The 23,601-nt window shown below is 42.2% G+C and overlaps 2 protein-coding genes across 8 annotated transcripts in view; both read left to right on the plus strand.

Moving 5' to 3' along the window:
- Window positions 1-23,601, plus strand: part of extl3 (exostosin-like glycosyltransferase 3) — a 75,946-nt gene that overhangs the window by 42,242 nt on the left and 10,103 nt on the right. For 6 of the 7 annotated variants that reach the window (XR_004765684.1, XM_035421473.1, XM_035421469.1 and 3 more), the window contains 2 exons: window positions 1,149-3,804; window positions 21,369-21,496. Coding sequence is in view for 6 of the 7 variants with exons in the window: in XM_035421473.1 (XP_035277364.1) it covers window positions 1,627-3,804; window positions 21,369-21,496 (2,306 nt within the window). In the remaining variant the exon portion in view is untranslated. Of the gene's footprint in view, window positions 1-1,148; window positions 3,805-15,987; window positions 16,166-16,842; window positions 17,129-21,368; window positions 21,497-23,601 lie in introns of those variants that run through there. The other variant, XM_035421472.1, reaches the window with a different exon arrangement.
- Window positions 17,301-18,313, plus strand: LOC118229497 (zinc finger BED domain-containing protein 1-like). Its single transcript, XM_035421479.1, has 2 exons — window positions 17,301-17,444; window positions 17,617-18,313. The coding sequence occupies exons 1-2, from the start codon at window positions 17,334-17,336 to the stop codon at window positions 17,998-18,000; spliced, it is 495 nt and encodes a 164-aa protein (XP_035277370.1). The 5' UTR covers window positions 17,301-17,333; the 3' UTR covers window positions 18,001-18,313.

Consider the following 23,601-nt stretch of genomic DNA (forward strand, 5'->3'; position numbering starts at 1 on the left):
GCATACCTCCACAAGATATTCAGGACGGAGTGTAGCACAGTGGGTAAGGAACTGGGCTTGTAACCGAAAGGTCGCAGGTTCGATTCCCGGGTAAGGACACTGCCGTTGTGCCCTTGAGCAAGGTACTTAACCTGCATTGCTTCAGTATATATCCAGCTGTATAAATGGATACAATGTAAAATGCTATGTAAAAAAGTTGTGTTAGTCGCTCTGGATAAGAGCGTCTGCTAAATGCCTGTAATGTAATGTAATGTAATGTAATATTCAAACCCTACATGCCAGCCAGATCCCTCCGTTCTGCTACCTCAGGACGCCTAGCACCTCCCCCTCTTCGCACCTGCACTTCCAGAACACATCTCCTGTCTGTTCTGGCCCCACGATGGTGGAATGACCTCCCTGTGGAGGTCAGAACAGCTGAGACACTGACCCATTTCAAACGACGACTGAAGACTCACCTCATCAGGCTGCACCTCTCCCCATCCCTCCCTACCCCCCTGTAAATGACTATAAGCTTAGGGTTGTAACTAGGCAGCTGTTTCGTAGGTGACTTAGGTGCATTAACGGTCTTAACTACTGCTTGTATTTTTTCCATAGATTGCGTTGTTGCCGTTCTCGTTGTGTTAGTGTTAATCAGTTTAACCTTCAGGGTCCAAGTTGAGCTATGCGGTTGTTCCCTGCACTTGGACCGGTACTTCTCTCTAGGGGTTTCGTCATACTTGTTCCTGGTTATGGTTATACACTTTGTTGTACGTCGCTCTGGATAAGAGCGTCTGCCAAATGCCTGTAATGTAATGTAATGTATGATGAGAAACTGCAAAATTCTCGACTAAATCTTTAAAGCCAGTTTTCTCAAAACTTTTTTGCAAAAACACAATATTCGAACAGTAATAACCTCATAATTATTTACTCAGTCTCATCAAAAGTTATCTCATTCTGTTGCTCTGATTCTGTACTTTAACGTGATGGAAAATGTAATTGAAACTTTTATCCAAAGTATGCATTTGGTCACAAATGATTCACCTGTCTATATGCTTTGTAATTGTGATTTAGTAACTTGGACAAAACTTATTTTGTCCAACCCCTGTTTGTACTATTTAGAAAAATTATTAGAAACTTAAAAACTTAAAAACTATCTTCCTCCTTTTCAGGCTGGGAACCTTGGAGGTTTGGTGAAGAAATGTATCATCTGCCCACGTCATTTATCTAACCTCTGAAGGATGCAAACCCCAGGGGCAGGAGGTCTGGACTCATGAGGCCAATCTGCCGGCCAGAAACTAGCCAATTCTTCCTAGATATTCAGTGTCCTCAGTGCCATGGAACCTCCTACGCCTTTGTTAGTTTTGGGCTTTTCTCAGCTCTTGAATAGTTCAAGAGTCCAAAAATGCCAAACAGCGAAGAAGTTGGGATGGACAAAGTGTGCAGCTCATGTTACCCTTGGAGGAGGAAGATGAAATGTCCTCTGTTTTGGTCTCAAAAGTCTACACAAGGCTAAACTTTGACACAGGTGACAGGAAAAGCTCCCAAGAAGAGTGTGAATGTGCTTTCCATATTATTAGATAAAATTCCGTCATGGCTGCTGACCCTCCATGACACCAACTTAGTTATAAAACACTGAATGAGGAACGCATGACTGCATACAACATGCTGCGAAATGGTGGGGGGGTAGGGAATGGTGGCCAGCCATGGGTCTTGCGCTGGTCCAATCGCATCCGGCTAACCTGGCTGAGCTTCACACTCTTCTTTATCCTGGTATTCTTCCCACTGATCGCACACTATTACCTCACCACTATTGATGAGGCTGGGGGCCCTGACAAGCGGATCTTTGGGCCTCGGCCAGGCGGTGAGCTGTGCGAGGTGAAGCATGTGCAGGATCTTTGTCGCATTCGGGAGTCAGTGAGCGAGGAGCTACTGCAGCTGGAGGCTAAGCGGCAGGAGCTTAACGGTGAGATTGCCCGGCTCAACATAAAGATTGAGGCATGCAAGAAAAGCATTGACAATGCAAAGCAGGACCTTCTCCAGCTGAAAAATGTTATCAGCCAGACAGAGCACTCTTACAAGGAGCTGATGGCCCAGAATCAGCCTAAGCTGTCACTCCCCGTCAGGCTGCTCCCTGACAAGGATGATGCAGGACTTCCTCTGCCTAAATCAGCCCATTCCTGCCGGCTTCACTCCTGCTTTGACTACTCTCGTTGTCCACTCACCTCTGGGTTCCCAGTCTATGTGTACGACACAGCGGTCTACCCCTGGGGGGAGAACATTGATCCATTGGTCAAGCAGGCCTTTGCCTCCTCCATCAAAAGCAGTATTTATGTGATCGACAACCCAAACATTGCCTGCTTGTACATAGTGCTGGTTGGGGAGCTGCAAGACTCTTCATCCTCTTCTTCCTCCTATTCTTCTCTGTCACCCACTAATTTGGAAAAGCAGCTGCATGCTTTGCCTTACTGGAGAACTGACGGCCACAATCACCTGCTGGTCCACCTGTCCAGGAAATCCATGACACAAAACTTCCTCTACAATGTGAGCACAGGCCGGGCAGCTGTGGCACAGTCCACCTTCCTGGAACGCCAATATCGTGAAGGCTTTGACCTGGTGTTATCACCTCTTGTCCATGCCCTCTCTGAACCCAACTTCCTGGAAGTGCCCCCACAGGTCCCTGTCAAGAGGAAGTACCTCTTCAGCTTCCAGGGGGAGAAGGTAGAGTCCTTGAAGAGCAGCCTGCAGGAGGGGCCACCCCAGTCCTTTGAGGAGGAGATGGAAGGTGACCCCCCAGCCGACTACGATGACCGCATCATTGGTACCCTCAAGGCTGTTCAAGACAGCCGACTGGACCAGGTTCTGGTGGAATTCACCTGCAAGAACAGGCCATGGCCCAGCCTGCCCACCGAGTGGGCGCTGTGTGGTGAGCGTGAGGAGCGGCTGGGGGTACTGAAGGCCTCCACCTTTGCCTTAGTCATCTCTCCTGGTAATGGGCAGCTAGTGGCATCTGCCGGCTGCGGCATGCGGCTCTTTGAGGCCCTGGAGGTTGGGGCCATCCCTGTTGTTCTAGGTGACCACTCTCGGCTGCCCTACCACCAGCTGATAAGCTGGAGTGAGGCAGCGCTGATCGTGCCCAAGCAACGCATCACTGAGTTGCACTTTCTGCTCCGCAGCATCTCTGATAACGACCTGCTGGCCATGCGACGGCAGGGCCGCTTCCTATGGGAGACCTACCTCTCCACAGCCGAAAGTGTCTTCAGCACCATCCTAGCCAGTGTGCGGACGCGCATCCAGATCCCGGCCGCACCCATCCGAGAGGAGCCAGCCCAGGAGATCCCCCACAAGGCCGGCAAGGCGGCAGGTACTGACCCCAACATGGCTGACAATGGGGACCTGGACCTTGGGCCAGTGGAGACAGAGCCACCATATGCCTCGCCCAGATACCTGCGCAATTTTACCTACACGGCCGCCGACACCTACCGCACCTGGAACCGCCCCCCAGGGCCCTTCCACCTCTTCCCCCACACCCCACTTGACCCAGTGCTGCCTTCTGAGGCTAAGTTTCTGGGGTCCGGGACTGGCTTCCGGCCCATCGGTGGAGGCACAGGAGGCTCTGGGAAGGAGTTTCAGGCAGCACTGGGTGGAAACGTGCCCCGGGAGCAGTTTACGGTGGTGATGCTGACGTATGAGCGGGAGGAGGTGCTGATGAACTCCCTGGAAAGGCTGAACGGGCTGCCATACCTCAACAAGGTGGTGGTGGTTTGGAACTCTCCCAAACCACCCTCTGACGACCTCCTCTGGCCTGACATTGGCCTCCCCATTGTGGTGAGTGCCCCTTAAATTAGTTGCATACCGTCCTCACAGCCAGCGATCATACACTGACCTGTCTGCTAGCGTTGATTCAAATGAATGAGTCGTCATCAAGCTCTGCAGAAGCCTGATAACAACTCATTCATTTGAATCAGGTGTGTTGGAGCAGAGAGACATCTAAAACATGCAGGGCAGTGGGTCCCCAGGACCAGGGTTGAGAAACAATGAATTAGTGTATCTACTTTATTTCCATAAGGGGTCATTAAAAAATAATAGCAAAGACAGATTTATTTTAACTTTTATGTACTATATCAGATTTTAAGTGTGTCAAAATTTTACCTACACTTTGTCAGTATTTGGTTCAGCCCTGGGAGTTAATTTGTGCCTCCTTCCTGAATCATGCAGTGTCTGTGTGATTTTTATATTTGCATACATTGATTTTTTTTTTATCCCACTGCTTGCTGCTGCCCATCCTTGCGTTTCTGGCACCTTCAACACACCTTTGCTCTGCAGGCTCTGATATGCATATAATTTCCAGTTCCCCAGATGCTGGATTGATGGAGTCAGATATACAGCTATTTGCATTTTAGCAACTAGATCAGCTCTACGAGTTTGCCCAGTTGCTTCTGATTGGCCAATTGTCATAATTACGAGTTAATTGGGAGTTGGCACCTGTGGCTGTATTTAAGGGTCTACCTTTTCACTTTTTGCCCTTGATACCATGTGAAAATCCAAGCAACTCAGCCAAGACCTCAGAAAAAAATTTGTGGACCTCCACAAGTTCGGTTCCTCCTTAGAAGCAATTTCCAAACAAGTTAACCCCTTAGCGCACATGCCAAATCTGGCCAATCCTTGCACATTTAGGCGATACCCTATTTAACCTTTAACCTCTTAGCACAAAGCCCCTAGTGGTTGGCATGCCGGCGTGCCGAGATTACTGAACTCAGACATTCAGTGCTAGTGCAACCAAAGTATGAGTTAACCCTCTGGGGTCTAAGGGTAAAATGAGGCACACTGGTGATTGTGCGATGCTCTGACATTTGTGTAAATTTCATCAACTTTATATACAGTGATTCCAAAGTGTTTCGTATCTTTGTTTTCAGCACAGACTCAGCTACAATAATATGGCAGCAGTAAGTAGGTCATAATCATGTGTGGATTGTAAACTGCTCTAAAAACACACAAACTGTAAACAGTAGTTTTGAACATGCACAGGAATGTTGTAATAAAGCACACTGAACAATTGTGACTAAGACTTTTGGTCACTGAAATGTGTTCATCAAGGTCTTGGGTATCAAAAGATGACAAAATATTTTAGCAAATCCAATGAGAAATATAAAATACATTGCTAAAAGTTAGTGTTGTGACTACTATTTTTCAACACCAGGTGAGAATGGGAGGGCAAATGGCCTTTCTGTAATGAATATGCATTGGGTAGGACGACCTGCCAGGTAAGTAGGCTATTCACACCTGGCCGCATGCCTCCCCACCACTAAGACAAAGACTCAGTGAGCCATTTAGAAGACAGAAACAAAGACATCTTTTGATTTTCAGAACATTTATTGAAGCAAACTATACGCATGGAAGATGAGATGAGACTGGTGTACTCTTGCAACGCTTGCGTGGCCTCTTAGCTAGTGGTGAACTAGGCCGTGTTTCCTGATCAGCATCTCTGTAAATATGATAAAAACAAAATTGTTAGGAAATGTGACATCAAATCAAACTTTATTTATATAGCACATTTCCTTCAACAGGTGAAAATTAAATGTGCTTTACGAAAAAGGGGCAAACCACTAACTAATGAAAACAAAACTTAGGAACTGTGACATGGTTACATCATATACAAACAAAGAACCAAACAAACACAACCAGACGCAGAGAGGTAGCCTATAATTTTGAGAAGCAATGGTTAGAATCGTTCGTAGTGTGGGAATTTACAAGCGCGCATATTAGTGAATATTCCTACAAACACACAGAGAATGTAATACAGCACACATTTACAAATAATGCAAGCTATCAACGAAACAACATTAGCTAAACTAAATAAACATTGCTATTCCAGCTCAACTACACGCAACTCATCAATAACAGTGCCTCAATCTGAAGTACGCTAGGTCTGTTTAGCTAAGTGGTTATTATATTGCTATTTCCCGAATTTACTTACAGTATGCTAATATCGATTGTGCGAGGACATCAGTTTTAGAATCTTAGCCACGCCACGGGCTGTTTATTACCAATATGATCGAAAAACATACAGTCTACCTGATACTTCTAACACAACCAGACGCAGAGAGCCTAGCCTATAATTTTGAGATGCAATAGTTCGAACCGTTCGTAGTGTGGTAATTTACAAACGCGCATATTGCTGGATATTCCTACAAACACACAGATACGTTGCAATACAGTACACATATTTACCAATATGATCATAAGAAATATACTTACGCATGAAGTTGATCCTCAGCTGGATCAGTTCGCTGTTCGAAATGACACCGCTCTTCATCAGTGTCGGCTTCCGGACGGACCATTTTCCAAAATTAAACGAAATGTTCACCTCAAAAGAAGTGAATTAGGTGACACTTTGACATTCTATCCCGCTTTCGCAGTCTTGGCATTTCTCACATGGATCTCGCATCGCCCCTCCTTTAGTCTCCTTCTATGGAGAGTAATTATAATGTTGTTAACATGTGAATGCGATTTGGGCGGACTTCCTGCCGAGCGAAATTCACATAGTAATGAGTAAAGTTTAACGAAGCATACATGATCTAATTAATCAAATTTAGAACATTTAAAACAATTCATATTATTTGCCAATGGGCGCATTGGAAAGTTGCGATTCTAAGGTTTCTGTCAATGTTTTTGTTGCGTCTGTATGATAACAGCACGTGAAGTTAATCATCCAAATAGAAACGAAAGTTAATTTCATCTTGTCGAGCTTCGCCGGCGGAGCTCTCGATCCCAGAGGGTTAAAAACATAAACACGTTGTTTTAGTTTCATTAGTAGACGATACCCGACAACTATGCCAATTACGGAGTTTCGAAGCGCCACCATTGTCGCTCTGGTCGTTCATTTATCACGCATCCCCTCCCTGCAGTCTCATCTACAACTACACCCCCAACCATGACATAATGGACAATATTGTCTATCTGGGCATTCATAAAAATATTCTTTCACCACTCAAAAATCGTATTCCGTCATAGCAACAAGATAAACCCGACAATAGCCCTAAAATATGCCAATACAGCAGTGAAAACGCTGCTCACTGAATAACGAAAAAAAAAACGAGAAAGTTTTAAAAAATGATGCCATGTCATTCTACAGTCAATATCTGGGACTAAATATTGAATAAATATGCAACTTTACCATTGGTTTCACGTGTAGAGATCCCCTTTGAGACTGAGTGGTCATATATTGTCTTGGACAATCCGTTTGTGAAATATACGCGCATTTGTGATGCCTGGGTACCTTCCAAAATAGCTGTGCGTAATACCACACGTGTTGTTTATGGCGTTGTCGCCATTTTTACTACAGTCCGGCTTGATTGAGATTTCATTTATTCAGTAGGTGAGAGTATAAGCTTTCTAACAGTGTATAACGTCTAATTTTTCTTTTGGAATAGCGTTTTATAGGTCAGCGTAACCAGAAAATTTATCACATTCACTTACGCATTCACTCTGTGGTAGCAGTTAAAGACGCTGCACCTAACGAAACGTCAACGATTTTTCGTAATTTCTTGGAAAATACTATTATTATTGAGGACTTCTGGGCATAGCTAAGCCATATGTTTGCTTATAGACCTGTCTGACATCGTTTTCTGGAGCAAAACAGAAGCAGATAGAACTATCATTTTGGTTGGTTCTCAAATCGCGTAAGCTGGCTTTGTCCATGACGTTTAAAAATTTTGAAAGCGCATAGAAACATATTACGAGTGCGTCAAACATCTTGGACGATTTGGTTTGCCTGGAACACACCAAGGAATAGACCCAGTCTGTTTTTGTTTTGATTTTGCCTCCCCCTGGTTAAAAACAACAACGCATTTGGTCTTTGCAAATGGGAATGATGTACATGTTTATTTGCATATTGAGCGGGGAAGTGAGATCCAAACACAAGTGGTCACTCGAGATGCATGTGGAGACGCATCCTAATGCCAGGTGTGAACTGACATCCGTCTCGATTGAATCTGGACATAATCTGGATATACCCGGATACAAAGTACAGATGATGATTTTATGTGTAGAGATGTCCCTTTCCAGATGGAGTGGTCATATATTGTCTGGGACAATCCGTTTGTGAAATATACACTCATTTTTGACGCCTGGGTACCTTCCAAAATAGTTGTGGATAATACCACACGTTGTTTTCGGTGTTATCGTCCTTTGTAGTATAATATGGCTTGATCGACAGTTAGTGGATCCAATAGGTGACAATAAGCTTTCTAACGATGTATAATATGTCTAATTTTACTTTTGTAATAGTGTTTTATAGCCCAGTGTAACTGAAAGATTTGTCTCATTATAGCTGCATTACGCATTCAGTCTATGGTAGCCGTAAAAGACACTGCACCTGGCGAAATTTTATTGATCACTTTCATTATTTCCTGGAAAATACTATTATTCTTGAAAAATTCTGAGCATGGCTAAGGCATTGCTGATAGACCTAGCTGATATACTGTTTTTTGGGCTAAGTTAGAACTGGGGAGCGACAGGATTCATTCTATCTCTGTCTCTGTCTACTGAACACAGATAAGATTTCATCGTCCAAATGTAAGTGTTACTGCTGAAAATATTTCGGTTATACGTTATTTTTGAAATTGAGTATCTTTAAATAGGTTAGTGGTATTTTATAATGAGGATATTTCACACTGTAATGTAAGCGTTGGTTTCACACTGTTGGTTTGCTTGTAGTTTGTGTTTAATGTATGTACCGGATATGACCAACTGGAATATTGCCAAAACGTGGTGGAAGGTTGAATGTTGTTTTAATGTTGTCCCATCCCAATACAAGAAAACATCACATATTGTAGAGTACAGAAAGGCATACGAGAGTTAATGATTACACATTTAGGTACTGTATCACTGTTGCCTCTTTTCCACCAACGTGAACCTAGTTCTGGTTCGGGGCTGGTGCTAGTGCCGGTTCACTGTTGGTTCAACTTGCGAACCTTCTAAGAACCGGTTTGCTTTTCCACGGGCTAGAGAGCCACGTCATTATGTCACTGTATACGTCTGTGTACGTCTCCGCTTTCCCAGCAACGCTAGCGCCAACTTCAAGTACAACAACAACATAGGCGGACTACATTGCATCTTTTCAAGTGTTGCTCCTGGCTTTGCGAGCCTACATTGGCATCCGAACACGACTGGTCCAACATATTTGTGCCGCTCGTCACGATTGCTATGGACAGCGATTACGCTCAAGAAGAAAGGTAATTACCTAACACGTTTTGATTCGTATTAACACTGAACATAAGATGTTAATGTTAGCCTTTGTTGTAAGCTAGCTCGCTAGGTCGATATAGCTAGCTACCTAGCATCGACTACACTGGTATTGAATACATTGCAGTTAAACAAATCTAATAAATTAATGATCTAATGATTTTATTTGTTTGCTTCAATCTTTAACCCACGTTGTCTTTGTCTTACGCTAGCAAGTCGTTCTTGGCTTTCATCTTATTTTTGTAGATTTTCAATGACCTCATGATTGCGCAAATAGAATGGTCCAGGTCCCTACAGCCCTGCTTTGTAGAGGATGAACTTGCGTTTCTATCATGCGTGGGCATGAACTGTAGTTCTTTTGTGTTTTAGTCATCTTAAACTAAAACTCATCTGAAAAGTAAAGATTAAAAAAATATTGCTAATGTTAAGAGAGAACACAGGCCTATCCAGAATTAATTGACCTATGCAGTATCACTGATATTTAAATATGGGTATTAATTATCTGAATTATGGAGCTGATTCATCAGGTGAGGTCAAAATTAGGGAGGAAAATGGTTCAAAGGTCAAAAGGGAGAAAATCCCCATTGAAACACAGTAAAGTGGCCTTAATGGGAACAGGTGGGCTTAAAGGGAACATCAGTGAATTTATGGTTAAAAGACAGAATATTTTATTCTACTCACATGACATTAAAAAACAACTATATGAAATAAATCTATATATGGTGCACTAACATAATATGAAAAGTATAAATTGATCATGTAGAGAAGTAATTAGCTATACTCATTGACATCCACCTCAGAAAAAGTAGCCTGCTAATGTTAGCTATCGTTACCATGGTTAGTTGTTCCCACTGTTGGTCAGCTTAACATAACCCAAGCAAGCATAGCTACATGGCTTAACTTAACAGTGATGTGAGAAATTAAGAGCTAAGCTAAGATTGCATAGCTGACTGACAACAAGGCGAAACATTTGAAAAATAAAACTTACCAGCATTAGTGGAACTTTGCAACAGCGTATCATTCACCGTCGCCTCACGCATGGCTGTTGCCGAGTTCAAGGTTCCGGTGAGTTGGCACGCCGGTCTATCGCCGAAGACCGAGCCAAGTATATCGAAATAGGGATTTCTCCGTGGCCAACCATTGCCGCTTCGCCCGAGGTCCTTCTTTTGGTCCCTGTAGTCCTTTTTCAGTTTCTTCAGTTTGTTGTTTATTTGTTCGACGTTTCTGTCAAACCCTGCAGTAACCATCTCGCATTGGATTTGGTCGAAGACAGGTTTTGTTCTTGAAGCTCCCTCAAGTTTATTCTGTATTTCTGTCGAGGACCACAGTGCAAGGAGACAGTTTGTCTCCTCCATAGACCGCTGTTTAGATTTTACATCCATGCTGAAGTAAACCTGGGCGATTAATCGGATTCCAATTATGATTACGATCACGGCCCTCCACAGTCAGTGACCTACGAAAATCGAAAATTCCGATTTTTGAGGCGCATTCCATTTAGAAATGTTGCTTTCGCTATACCGGACTTTCTCTGGTGTTCTATACAGGGTTTCATCAGACAGACGCACGTTGCCAAGGTTATGCGCTGGCCTGAAGTTAACTTCCGCTCTGTGTTTGTTTATTATTGGGTTTGTGTTTACTGGCTAATATGGCACCGACTACAAACGGAGTGAAAGTTATTTACTTGTTATTTATTTTGTTTGTTATCAGAAATAGTCTAGAGCAGGGGTGTCAAACTCAATTGCACAGGGGGCCAAAACTCAAAGCACACTTTAGGTTGCGGGCCGAACAGGATAAACATTTATTGAACACGCTAAAACTAAATGTTTTTTGAACATAAATATGAATAAAAACAGACAGGAATATTATTATAGAATAAATTAACTTAAACTTTATATAACTTAAAATACTTTGCTCTCCATAAAAATATCTCTTGTCAAAATTATACAAATTCAAAATATGAGCATGGTCCAAAAAACTCTGGAAATATAAATAAAATTTGTGCTTTTCAGCAAAAAATAAAAATAACAAATCAAAACATTCAGTTTTCTTTGCTCTTATGCTGTTTTGTCAGAGCTGGATGCTTGGCATCTTTTCTTGGCAACAAGTTTGTTTAGGTTTGGTGTAAGATTCTGTGTTGTGGAGATTCTCAGGATGGACTGCAGGTGTTCATCAGTGAGACGACTCCTGTGTGCTGTTTTGTTAATCTTCATCGCTGAGAACAACAGCTCACACAGATATGTGCTACCAAACATGCACAAGGTTTGAGCCACATGTAGACGGAGCTGAGGCATTGCTTCAGGAATGGAGCGAATAAACTGTGCGGGCCCTGCAGTGTCATACTTTGCCTTTAGTGTCCCATTACACTGCAGCTCTATCAGCTCCATCTGAATCTGTACAGGTGCAGTTTCCACGTCGACGGCAAATGGGTTGCGAAGCAGCTCGAAATTCCTTTTTAGTGCCTCAAAGTCTCCAAAGCGCCGTAAGAACTCAGTGCGAAGTGCGCTCAGTTTGTCAGCAAAGTGCGCGTTAGGGAACATCGTTGCACCGACTTGGTTCAACATTACTTGGCAACAGGGAAAGTGAGGCAAGTTGCACTGGTGCATTTGTGTCTCCCATAAGAGCAGCTTCACTTGAAATGCCTTCACTGCATCATACATGTCAGTGATCATGCGGTCACGTCCCTGGAGCTGAAAGTTCAAGACGTTGAGATGAGTTGTTATGTCAGCCAGAAACGCCAACTCACATTTCCACTTCTCATCCCGCAAAACTGTGGAGTCTTTTCCTTTACTGTCCATGAACTGACAAATTTCCTTGTGTAGCTCAAAAACTCTATTGAGAACTTTTCCTCGACGCACCAACTGTATGATAAGTAATGTCGGCAAACTCTGAATCTATTTCTCGCATAAAAGACTGAAATTGCCGGTGATTTAAACCTTTAGCTCGGATAAAGTTTACGGTTTGCGTTACAGTGCTCATTAAATGTTCCATTTTTAACACTTTACCACACAGCGTTTCCTGATGTATGATGCAGTGATATGCTTTCAACTCACCAGTACAGTTCTCCTCCTGCATCTTTACCCGCATCCTCCCCACTAGCCCATTTTTTTCACCGCACATCGCCGGTGCTCCATCTGTTGTAAGTCCAATCAGTTTGTCCCAGGGCAGTTTCATGTCGGTTACACTTTGACATACGTTTTCAAAAATGTCTTTTCCTGTCGTTGTCCCGTACATCGATTGAATGTCTAATATTTCCTCTGTAACGCACAAACTGGAGTCCACTCCACGGATGAAGATGGCTAGCTGTGCAGTGTCCGTCATGTCAGTACTTTCATCCACAGCAAGACAGTATGCAATAAAGTCTTTGCTTCTTTCCATCAACTGTGTTCTTAAATCAGTGGCCATCTCACAAACCCGATCAGCAACCGTATTTCTACTCAGGCTTACATTTGCCAATATCTGCCTGTTGTCTGGACACAAGACATCGCACACCTTCATCTTGCAGCTCTTCAGAAACTCTCCCTCGGTAAATGGCTGGCCTGATTTGGCTATCTCTTCTGCCACAATAAAGCTTGCTTTCACAGCAGCTTCACTCTGATTTCGCTCTGGTGAAAAACGTCTGCTGAGATTTCAGATTCTTTTTTAACTCTTCTACTTTCTGTAGCTTCTGCTCTGCACTCAGGTTTTTCAGCTTATCCTGGTGTTTTGTCTCGAAGTGCCGTCTTAGATTAAATTCCTTAATTACAGCCACATTTCCTCCACAAATAAGGCACACGGGTTTACCGGCAATGTCAATAAACATATACTCAGCCTCCCATCGGTTTTGAAAGGCTCTGTTTTTAGAATCAACTTTTCTTTTCGCCATTGTTAGGGGCTAGCTTTGACTTTACAGTAGGGTTGTAAACAGTTGATTGACGCGGGAATGTTCCCGTGTAACCTATCGTTGGGCAAGGCAGCTGTTGCGCTGCATTATGGGATCTGTAGTTTGTGTGTTATCAGCGCTTCATATCGCTGGTCCATTAATAACAATAATAATAGATCTATATAAAATGATCTCGCGGGCCGAATATAATTGTATGCCGGGCCGGATGTGGCCCGCGGGCCTTGAGTTTGACACACATGGTCTAGAGGGACTCTGTTGTTATTGATTGTTTGCGGAAGTCTGCCGGAAGTTAAAGTTACAATCTCGAAGATTTCTGTTTCGTTCTCTTTGGCGGTACCAATGGCGAAAAGCAGTAATTGCAGGTGTGTTTTTGGACCTCACTTCCCAGAGATCCAACCGGATCCAACCAGTGTCGCCTGTGTGACGTCAGTCGGTTGGCACCTGGGCCACGCCAACTATAACACTTACTATTTACTGAATAAAAAATGGTTGTTATAAAAGTAACGTCATGTACACACATTCATTGTCTAACATTAGGCTAACTTAAGCTGCCTTTACACTGCCGAGTTGGGTTAAAATGCTGTAGCAGACCTGTGGTAGAATTAGTGATGATCAATTTCCACAGACGTTCTTTATCCACCTTTTGCCCGGTATGAACATCTTTACACTGCAGAGAAGAATTTGCGGGATTCGCTGCGGCTCGTACAATTATGTATCTCGTGCACACTAAACAGTCTTTCTCGTGAATGATTGTGTGATATTTTTAAAAAACTGCCTTGCAAAACATTACCGCTGGTGTTTCTGGTTTTGCTAGCAAACTGTTTGAGAATAAAGCGGAGCTAGGTGTTAAATTAGCAATCAGAACAAGAATAATAAAACAAAAACAAAGATTTCATCAAAAAAGGGCAAGGCTGAAGGACCATATGAGGAAGCGTAATAAAATAATAACGCTAATCCATACTGCTGTATTCTTTTATTTAGTTTTCTCCGGTTTACACTGAAATCAGACCTGGCTCTGCTCCACCTATACACCGACTTTATTCTGATCATTATAATATATTGATGAACTTAATGGCAATGTAAATAACAGTAATGTTAAGGCCAGTTCAGATCAATGATTCGCAACGAGACTAAACTGTTTTAGAATGTTGCAGAGAAAATTGCAGCGGTGTGAACTGGTTAGTTGCAGAGCATCTGAAGCCGTTGCCTGGGGTCTCAAAAGACCCACCTTGTCAAATCGCCAAGTGCAGTTAGAACGTTTACAATCAGACGTCTTGGAATTTTGCAAGTTGCATCCAGTCTCGTTGCGAATCATTGATCTGAACTGACCTTTAGTTAGCTACATTGCAACGTTGCAACAAGGTAGCACTGCATTCGAGAGACATTTTGCGAGGTCGGTACCAGTCGGTAGCATTAGCTAGCGTTTTTTCTAATTGTTAGCTGACATGAAATTGTGTTAATTACATTAGCTAGCTAGCTAACGCAACATTACCTGATATGAGAGATGGATACTGTGCGCAACGTTGTCTAATGTCTAAACTAATGTTGCCTTTCTTGACATGGTCTGTTAGCGTTAGCGTTAGCTGTGCAAATAGCTAGGCTATGTAATTTAATAACGTTACATTGTCATCAAATGTAATACGAATCAACATCATCTACATCAACAAATAATATGACCTGTCATGTTACACAAACTTTTTAGGGTTCCATAACTGCCCCCCCCCCCCCCCCCCCCCGTTATTGTAACGCTAGCAGACACCGGAAAAAACAGTACACCGCTCACACACAAGTGAGTTGAAGAACGAGCCTGTTGCGTTAGCTCCGTCTACCCTCCCTGGCGGACCAACCACTGATGGGTGATGGAAAACGCGTCACTAACTATGCGCTGCTTGTGATTTTTTCCCGGGAATGTCGCCACAGACACCCAGTTCTTTAATCATAAATTATATTAATAATAATATTAATAAATATAAATTATATAAATATAAATATAATAGGCTCAATCACCATTGTGTTACCTAATTCGGCGATAGATATTGACTTAACAGACATTTATTTTAATGAAAATCTTCGAGATTATTACTTTGATTATTAAGTTTGGGCCATAACAATGCACATGCGCAGTAACGTTTGTTTATGTTGTTACCGTTGAAAGCGTCTATATCAAACCAAGAGCCTAGCCGAGTTGATCACTAGCCTTGTGAGAAAGACAGTCTACGGATAAGATGGTTGAAGGAGAGCGCCCAAAACTGGTGGACAAAAAAGGCAAGACGTCAAGATAACCACTTTGGTTATAAAGAAGACGATTTAAACCAAGAACATAGTGTGCAAACTGTGTTTCGGTCCCGTGTCTGCCCCCCAAGGAAACACGACCAATATATTTAACCACTTGAAAAAGTACCATAAAGTGGTGTATAACCACTTTACTTTTAGTTAAGGCTAAAAAGAATTCTCCATCTCATTCTCCGTGTCCTTCTTCGACCGCCACACAATTATCCATAACCGGGAGCCTGTATAATGCAACTCCATACCCACCCATCTCCCGGCAGCACAGCGAAATCACCGGCGCCATCACCTATCTGGCAAAAGATATGTGCCCCATTAACAGCGTTAGCAACGGGAAAAGGGTTTAAGGCACTTATAAACACATTAGACAAGCGTTATGTGCTCCCCTCGCGTAACCATTTTTCTCGGGTTGCACTCCCTGCCTTGTACACAAAATGTTGTGGGGATGTTGAAGGATGTGTCCGCTGCTGCGTATTTCGCCACCACAGACCTATGGTCAAGCCACACAATGGAGCCGTATATGAGCCTGACGGTCCATTATGTTGACACCGATTTCAACATGAAGAGCAAGTGCCTATAAATGGCATATTTCCCCGAAGACCACACAGGGAATACTCATTGCCCAGGGCCTGAGGGAAGCGATGGCTGCGTGGGGCTTACCGGAGGACAAACTCGTCTGTATGACCACAGACAATGCTGGGAACATAACGCTGGCGGCTGAACTCAATCAATGGACAAGACTCCAGTGCTTTGGGCACAGACTTCACTTAGCCATAGGTGAGTAAGATTCCTTCCACCCAAAATAATTTGATAATATTAATGCATTGACGCACACACACACTCTGGTTAGGCGGTATGACTGTATCCCGGGGTATTTGAAAATAGCAACGTTGTCCGTTTCATTACCGTCATAACAAAAATTCTGCTGCGCATATATATAATAAACACCTAAATTAGCAGTGTTTGTACAGCACCACTGTCTGTGTGGTTGAAGATGCTATGAAAGTGATGACAGAACTTTTTGTAAACAATGTCATTTGTCAAATAACCTGTCAAAAAAGACTTAACTATTTAGAAGTGAACATAATTGCGCGGATTGCTGTCTGATAACTTTTTATAATTTAACGGCTTTATTGAAAGGTTGCAACCTAATCGACAATATTTCCGTAACGAATAGGCCTACCTTAAAAAAACTGTGTCGGAAAACTTTTAACAATAACCTCCTGTTTGCTCAAAATAGTTTTTATTTGGCAATTAAAGAGTAAAGTTTTCGGTTTGTCTCTCCAGTAGGCCTAGAATGTTTCTCTGAACTGTTGATTGTGTGAAATTTGGGGAAGGTTTAACGGTGTCAAAAATTGGATACCGCCCAACCCTAACACACACACTTAGCCAAATGATGATTTGATGAAGATGATGATAACTGATAGTATTTATGCAATATTCTTTTTTTTTAGAGAATGCAATGAAGGATGACAGGATTGATCGTGCTGTGGGGCTCTGCAAGAAGGTGGTCAGCAGCTTCTCCTACAGCTGGAGAAGGAAGAGGGAGCTAGCAGAGGCACAAAGAGAGCTGAAGCTGCCTGAACATTCACTGCATTCACTGTCTGAGTGTCCCACCAGGTGGGGATCCAGGCAGGCGATGATTGGGAGGGTCCTTGAGCAGCTGAAGGCCATTGCACAAGAGATACCTCATCCCTACATGGCAGAACATTGATGACCTTGAGGCCATCAGCAAGTCGCTCAGCCCTCTGGTTGAATTCACAGATGCACTTTCTGGTGAGAAGTATGTGAGTGTTTCTTTTGTGAAACCCGTGCTCCATCTGTTCAATACATCGATCTTGGCAGTGGAGGAGGAAGACACAGACCTCACCAGATGAATCAAGAGGAAGATCCTGGCCTACCTCAACGACAAGTACTGTGACCTACGCACACAAAGCTGCTTGATATGGCCTCTGCCCTGGACCCTAGGTTCAAGCTGAATTACGTCAGTGAGGACAACATGGGGTCAATCCAAGCCAGACTGACATCAGAGATGGCAACGACTGTCAGTGTCGTGGTAAATTACGTAATAGAGAATGAATAATTACATAGATATATTTCACTAGATAAAATGAAGTGACATAATGTGTTGTGCTGTAAAAGTGTTGTAATATGAGTGTTAATGCTAATTGCCATTTAGTCAGATTAAACATGTTATTCATATATTCTTTACCATGTTTTTTTTTAAGGAGATGGGCCCTCCTGAAATGGCAGAAACGCATGGTGGTGATGACACTGAGGGTGCTGGTGCACTCAAGAAGAAGACGACCTTGGGAAGCTTCTTCAAGGCCACTGAGGGCACAGCACCAGGGCCTCAGAGCCAGGGCTCTGAGCTACAGTCCTACCGCCAGGCAACCATCCTGGACAGTGAGGAGGAGCCTTTGGACTGGTGGAGGGAACACCGGAAGCTGTTCCCACGGCTCTCCCACCTGGCAAGGAAATATCTTTGCATTCCAGCTACCAGTGCCCCTTCAGAGAGGGTGTTCAGCACGGGTGGAAATGTCACCTGTCACCGTGCATCTCTGAAGCCAGACCATGTCAACAGGCTGAAATTCCTGCCTGAAAACCTTTAGAAAGGGCAGCATTTGCCATGTAGCCGAGACCTAAGTTCTTTTTATTTGATTATATGTTCAGGTGTATTTATTTTCAGTTATTGCTTGACCTTGAGGGTGGGCTAGGCTATAAGAGGAAGTCTCAGACTGACTAACTTCCCATTGCTGAAATACGTTAAGTGATGTACAGTAGGTGACAGTGCACCAATGTAGCAGTCCAGGTGAATGTATGTATTTATAGTTCAAGAAGATTGTTTATTCAAAAAGTGCAATAAAAGTATTATGTTCCCAAAATCAATGAATAATCATTTAAAATAATCGTGATCTCAATATGGACCTAAATAATCGCGATGATCATTTTTGCCATAATTGTGCAGCTCTATGCTGAAGCTCTGTTTTTTTTTTTTTAAATGGTGGTGACAAAGTTTTAGTTGGTCTTGGTTGGTCACGATAATCCCACCCTCAGCCTCTGACGTAAGCGTTTCTTGGTTCTAGACCAGCTAAGAGTTGGTGCCGCTTTGGATCCAGTTTTTCTGGCCGTGAGCCGGTTCTTTTGCGGTCGAAAAGCGAAGAACTGGTTCGCGATTAGGCGCCGGCTCCGAACCAGCACTCGAAATGCCTTGGTGGAAAAGGGGCATGCGTGATAATGTTTTTGCATTATTTTTTTAATCTGATATCAATGTTTCACCTTAAACCTTCACAAGGGGCATGTGTATATGCTTTATAATGGACAAAAAGCATTTTATTTATTTTTGGAGATTTTTGGATATTTTTCAGGACCCGTAGATATTTTAAGCCACTGTTTTGACAGAAAACTTGTAATTCCCACTTGAAAATGATGCAACAGTGAGATTCTTCAGTCAAACAGTTGATTTGTGGTGAAATACATGATTATGTTGTGATTTACAGCAATGCATAATTTAGACACTTTGGATAGATTTGGAGACACTGGGTACACTGCTGACTTTTTGATTCATAGATCTTTAGTAGTTATGCGTATCTACCCTTCGATTTGACGCACTTGTGGTCAAGGAGTTTTTGATCCAGTACATGTATCGTTTAACCTGCTTGTACATTTGCAATCTCTCAGTATTTCATTGCAAACTCGACAATTGGATTTGTGGCACTTTTAGTTTATATTCATAATTTAGGAAGAAATGAAAGTTAGTATTGTAAATGGTACAAATGTCTTGCTCCATTTCAGCCATTTTTCAAGTCTTTGTTGTTCACACCTGGAGGTATAAAGCTCTAAATAGGGTACTCCCTACATGGGCAAGGATTGGCAAGATTTGGAATGTGCACTAAGGGGTTAAGAGAGGCTGAAAAGCAGCTTGCTTAAAAATCAGGAACACAACCCGAGTCGACTCATTAATGACCTCTTTTAAGAACCCGGATGGTAGGGCATCTAAAGGACTGGAGCAAAGACGTACATGAGATGTAATATCCAAGAATTGTTGCAGGGTCATAGGGGCAAACTGGGTTAACAAAACAAGACAAGCAGCTAGTGAATTGGAGCTGGAAGAACGGGTAATATTAGATTTGATAAGCTTTATCTTGTCAAGAAAGTAAGAAATTTGTTGCAGCTGTCAACGGAGGGGAACACAGGAGGAGGCAGAAGGAGTAGGGTTAACCAATTTATCAATGCAGTTAAATAAACTTGAATATTCCTATTAGAAACTAAGAGATATTAGGAAGGCAGTTCCAGCCTCCTTAAATTTTGTGTTAAAGGAGGCCAGTAGTTTCTTCATAATTTGAAAGTGGACTGTGAGTTGAGAATTTCTGTATTTGCACTCAGCTCTTCTACATTGTATTTTTGTAACGTTCTGATTATAGCCTAATGGATGCCATCAGATCTAGAGCTGGAACGCATGCTTCATTAAAATTGGTAACCAAACCATTCGTACTCCATAGCTGCAGCAAATTTTTTCTCAAATCAGTAAAAGCACAGGAAAATGTTGTTGCAGACTGGTTGTTAACCACGTAGAAGCAAATTATGCATTCATTTGATGGGGCCGTTAAATGAGATGGAGTGTTTCGGATGTTGGGCAGTTCCCATTGGTGTCCATTCTTTGCTCTTCCCAGCACTCTGATACAAGTGAATCTTTGTCTAATTTATCCAGATGACCTTTTTCTTGAACTCTGCTGGCTATTGAGCAAACTAACCAGGCCATCCTGTTCTTGCGGCAAACCTAGTGGTTTGCATCTTGCAGTGTACCTTCTTTATTTGTTTGTGAAGTCTTCTGTGGACAGCACTGACACATCCACACCTGCCTCCTGAATAGTATTTTTGAACTGGTGGACAGCTTTTTGGGTTATTCTTGATTATGGGGAAAATTCATCGCTTATCAACTGTGGAGGTTTACCTTAGCTTACCAGGCTCATTTTGATTTCTGAGTTCACCAGTGCTCTCTTCTTAATGATGTTCCAAACAGTTGATTTTGGTTAGCCAAATGTTATGTCTCTTACTGTTGTCATAATGGCTTCCTTGACTCAACTCTGGTCCTCATGTTGACAAACACCAATAACAGACTCCAAAGGCAATCAAAGGGCTGTATACTGAAAGCTCTCTTATACCTGCACTAAGGAAGCAATTGAAAACACATGACTAATCAGAAACACCTGTGAAGCCATTTGTCTCTAACATTGATGCCCTGAAAAAGGAGGATTACTTATAAAAAAATGCTGTAATTTCTACATGATGAAACAAAAATGTATAAAAAATACACTTGAATAAAAGCTGTGAATATGCACTCTAACTAAGAAAAATCAAGAGAAGAAGTCTCTGTCCCAAACATTGTGGAGCTGACTGTATAACAGGGTAGTCTGATATTTGTGCAGCTTCAAAATTGCACATGCTGAAACTTCACATCCCAAACTATCAATAGTAGCAATAAGTTAACAAATACTGACAGTATATTGTCACAACAGGAATCTGGTGAGGCTCAAACTTCTCCATTGGGAAAGATGACTGCGCTAACCATTACACTAAAGAGAGATTAGTGCAGAGGGTGGCAAGGTGATGCAGTAGGAGGCAGTGTCGCCTCACAGCAAGAGGGTCCTGGGAGTCTCTTTGATATATTGGTGGAATAGTACAATATAGTTATCTAGATAGTTCACTAGCTTGTTAAGAGAAAAAAGGTGGCTGTGATATTATAGGGGAATACTCTTGAAGTAACTGAGAGCGCATTCAGGAACTTGGGAGGAAACTCATGTTCTCTCACTGCTGTCTGATGATATCTACTGTTTGCGTGTTTGTATAAGTCATATGCATTTTTAACAATACCTGTTAAATTCCTTCTTGAAATCTGCATTCAGTGATTCTGTCCATCTGTCTACACAATTCCGATTATTATTGGTAAATCAGTCCATCAACTTTATGTGGCATGCAGGTGGTTCGGACAGAGAAGAACAGTCTCAACAATCGCTTCCTGCCTTGGGATGCTGTGGAAACGGAGGCCATATTATCTATTGACGACGATGCACACCTTCGACACGATGAAATCATGTTCGGGTTTCGGTGAGTGAGTGTTTTTTTAAGTTTGCAGGCCGGGGGAATGCACGCATATCCGAAAAATTCCAACAGGTGCAGGATAAAAAAAATATAGTTAGTAAGAAGAGAGAGTATATCCGCACACTTTTTTTTTTTTCCTGCTCCCAAAGTGATTTAATAGTACAACGTTTCGACCTCCCAGGTCTTCATCAGGTACATCAACCAGAACATGTGACTGGGTGGAGATATATATATAGACCAGGAAGTGGGCAGGTCCATAATAGGGCCATAGTCAAATCACAATTAGGGTTGGGTACCGAAAACCGGTACCTTAATGGCACCGGCTCCTATATGGTCAGCACTGACCGGACCGAATCACTACGCAAATTTCGGTGCCTCGTTTCGGTGCCACTTTTTAGTCCCTCCAGGAAAATTGCGATGGCAATAATTAATGCAAATTCAACCAACGAGACAAAGTTTTAAAAAATTATACCTTGTCATTCTACAGTCAATAAACCAACATTACCATTGGTTTTACGCATAGAGATGTCCCTTTTGAGACTGAGTGGTCATGTATTGTCTTGGACAATCCGTTTGTGAAATATACGTGCACTTGTGATGCCTGGGTTAGTTACCGTCCAAAATAGCTTTGCGTAATGCCATGTGTGTTGTTTATGGCGTTGTCGCCCTTTTTACTACAGTCTGGCCGATTGACAATTCATTTATTCAGTAGGTGAGAGTATAAGCTTTCTAACGATGTATAACATGTCTAATTTTGCTTTTGGAATAGCGTTTTATAGGTCAGCGTAACCGGAAATTTTCTTATCGCATTCACTTACACATTCACTCTGTGGTAGCAGTAAGAGACGCTGTACCTAACGAAAGGTTGTCAATGATTTTTCGTAATTTCTTGGAAAATACTATTATTATTGAGGACTTCTGGGCATAGCTAAGCCATATGTTTGCTGATAGACCTATCTGACATCGTTTTCTGGAGCAAAACAGAAGCGGATAGGACTGTATCATTAAATTACTGTCGCTGTCTCTATCTACCGAACATAGATAAGATTTCATCATTGCTATGTAAGTATTACTGCTCAAAATATTTCGGTTATATACGTTATTTTGGAAATTGAGTGTCTTTAAATAGGTTAGTGGTATTATATAATGTGGATATTTCACACTGTAATGTAAGCGTTAGTAGTGTAATAGTTTTTTGTGACGCATACAACAGTGATGAGGAGAGTGTTGGAACATTGCCAAAACGTGGTGGACGGTTGAAAATTGTTTTCATATCGTCCCATCCCCATACAAGAAAACATACGAGAGTACAGAGTATAGAAATACATACAAGAGTTAATTATTACACATTTAGGTACTGTGCAGCATTGTGTGACAATATTTTTGTATTATTTTAAAATCTGATATCAATGTTTCATCTTAAACCTTCATAAGGGGCTCATTTATATGCTTTACAATGGACAAAAAGCACTATATTCCTTTTTGGAGAGATTTTGGATTTCTGGACCCCTAGCTATTTTAGACCACTGACTGTACTGATAGAAAGCTTGTAATTGCCACTTGAAAATGATGCACAGTGAGTTTCTTGAGTAAAAACAGTTGATTTGTAGTGAAATACATGAATTTGTTGTGATTTACAGCAATGCATAATTTAGACATTTTGAGTAGATTTGGAGACGCTGGGTACACTGCTTAGGTTTTGCTTCATAGATCTTTAATAGTTCTACATATCCACCCTTAGATTTTATGAACTTGTGGTCAAGACGTTTTTGATCCAGGACTTTAACCTGCTTGTATTTTTGCAATCTCCCAGTATTTCATTGCGAACTAAAAAAGAGGGAATTCATTTTAGATTTTTTGCCTAGACAGTTGCATTTGTGGCACTTTATTTCTTCCAAAATTATGAATATGAAGTAATCTAAGCTAGTATTGTAAATGGTACAAATGATCTTGCTTCATTTAAGCCATTTTTCAAGTCTCTGTGGTGTTCACATCTGGAGTTATAAAGCTTTAAATGGGGTACCCCCTAAATGGGCAAGGATTGGCCAGATTTGGCATGTGTGCTAAGTGGTTAAAGTTTTTGTTTGCTCTTTATTTTAAAGAAGGTATCT

The sequence above is a fragment of the Anguilla anguilla genome, chromosome 6 (genome assembly GCF_013347855.1).
Source record: "Anguilla anguilla isolate fAngAng1 chromosome 6, fAngAng1.pri, whole genome shotgun sequence".
Taxonomy (NCBI): domain Eukaryota; kingdom Metazoa; phylum Chordata; class Actinopteri; order Anguilliformes; family Anguillidae; genus Anguilla; species Anguilla anguilla.

Coding starts and splice junctions, on each gene's coding strand:
- LOC118229497 (XM_035421479.1), top strand. CDS start 17,334: ATGGCCTCTGCCCTGGACCCTAGGTTCAAGCTGAATTACGTCAGTGAG. Junction 17,445..17,616: donor CAACGACTGTCAGTGTCGTG/GTAAATTACGTA, acceptor TTTTTTTTTAAG/GAGATGGGCCCTCCTGAAAT.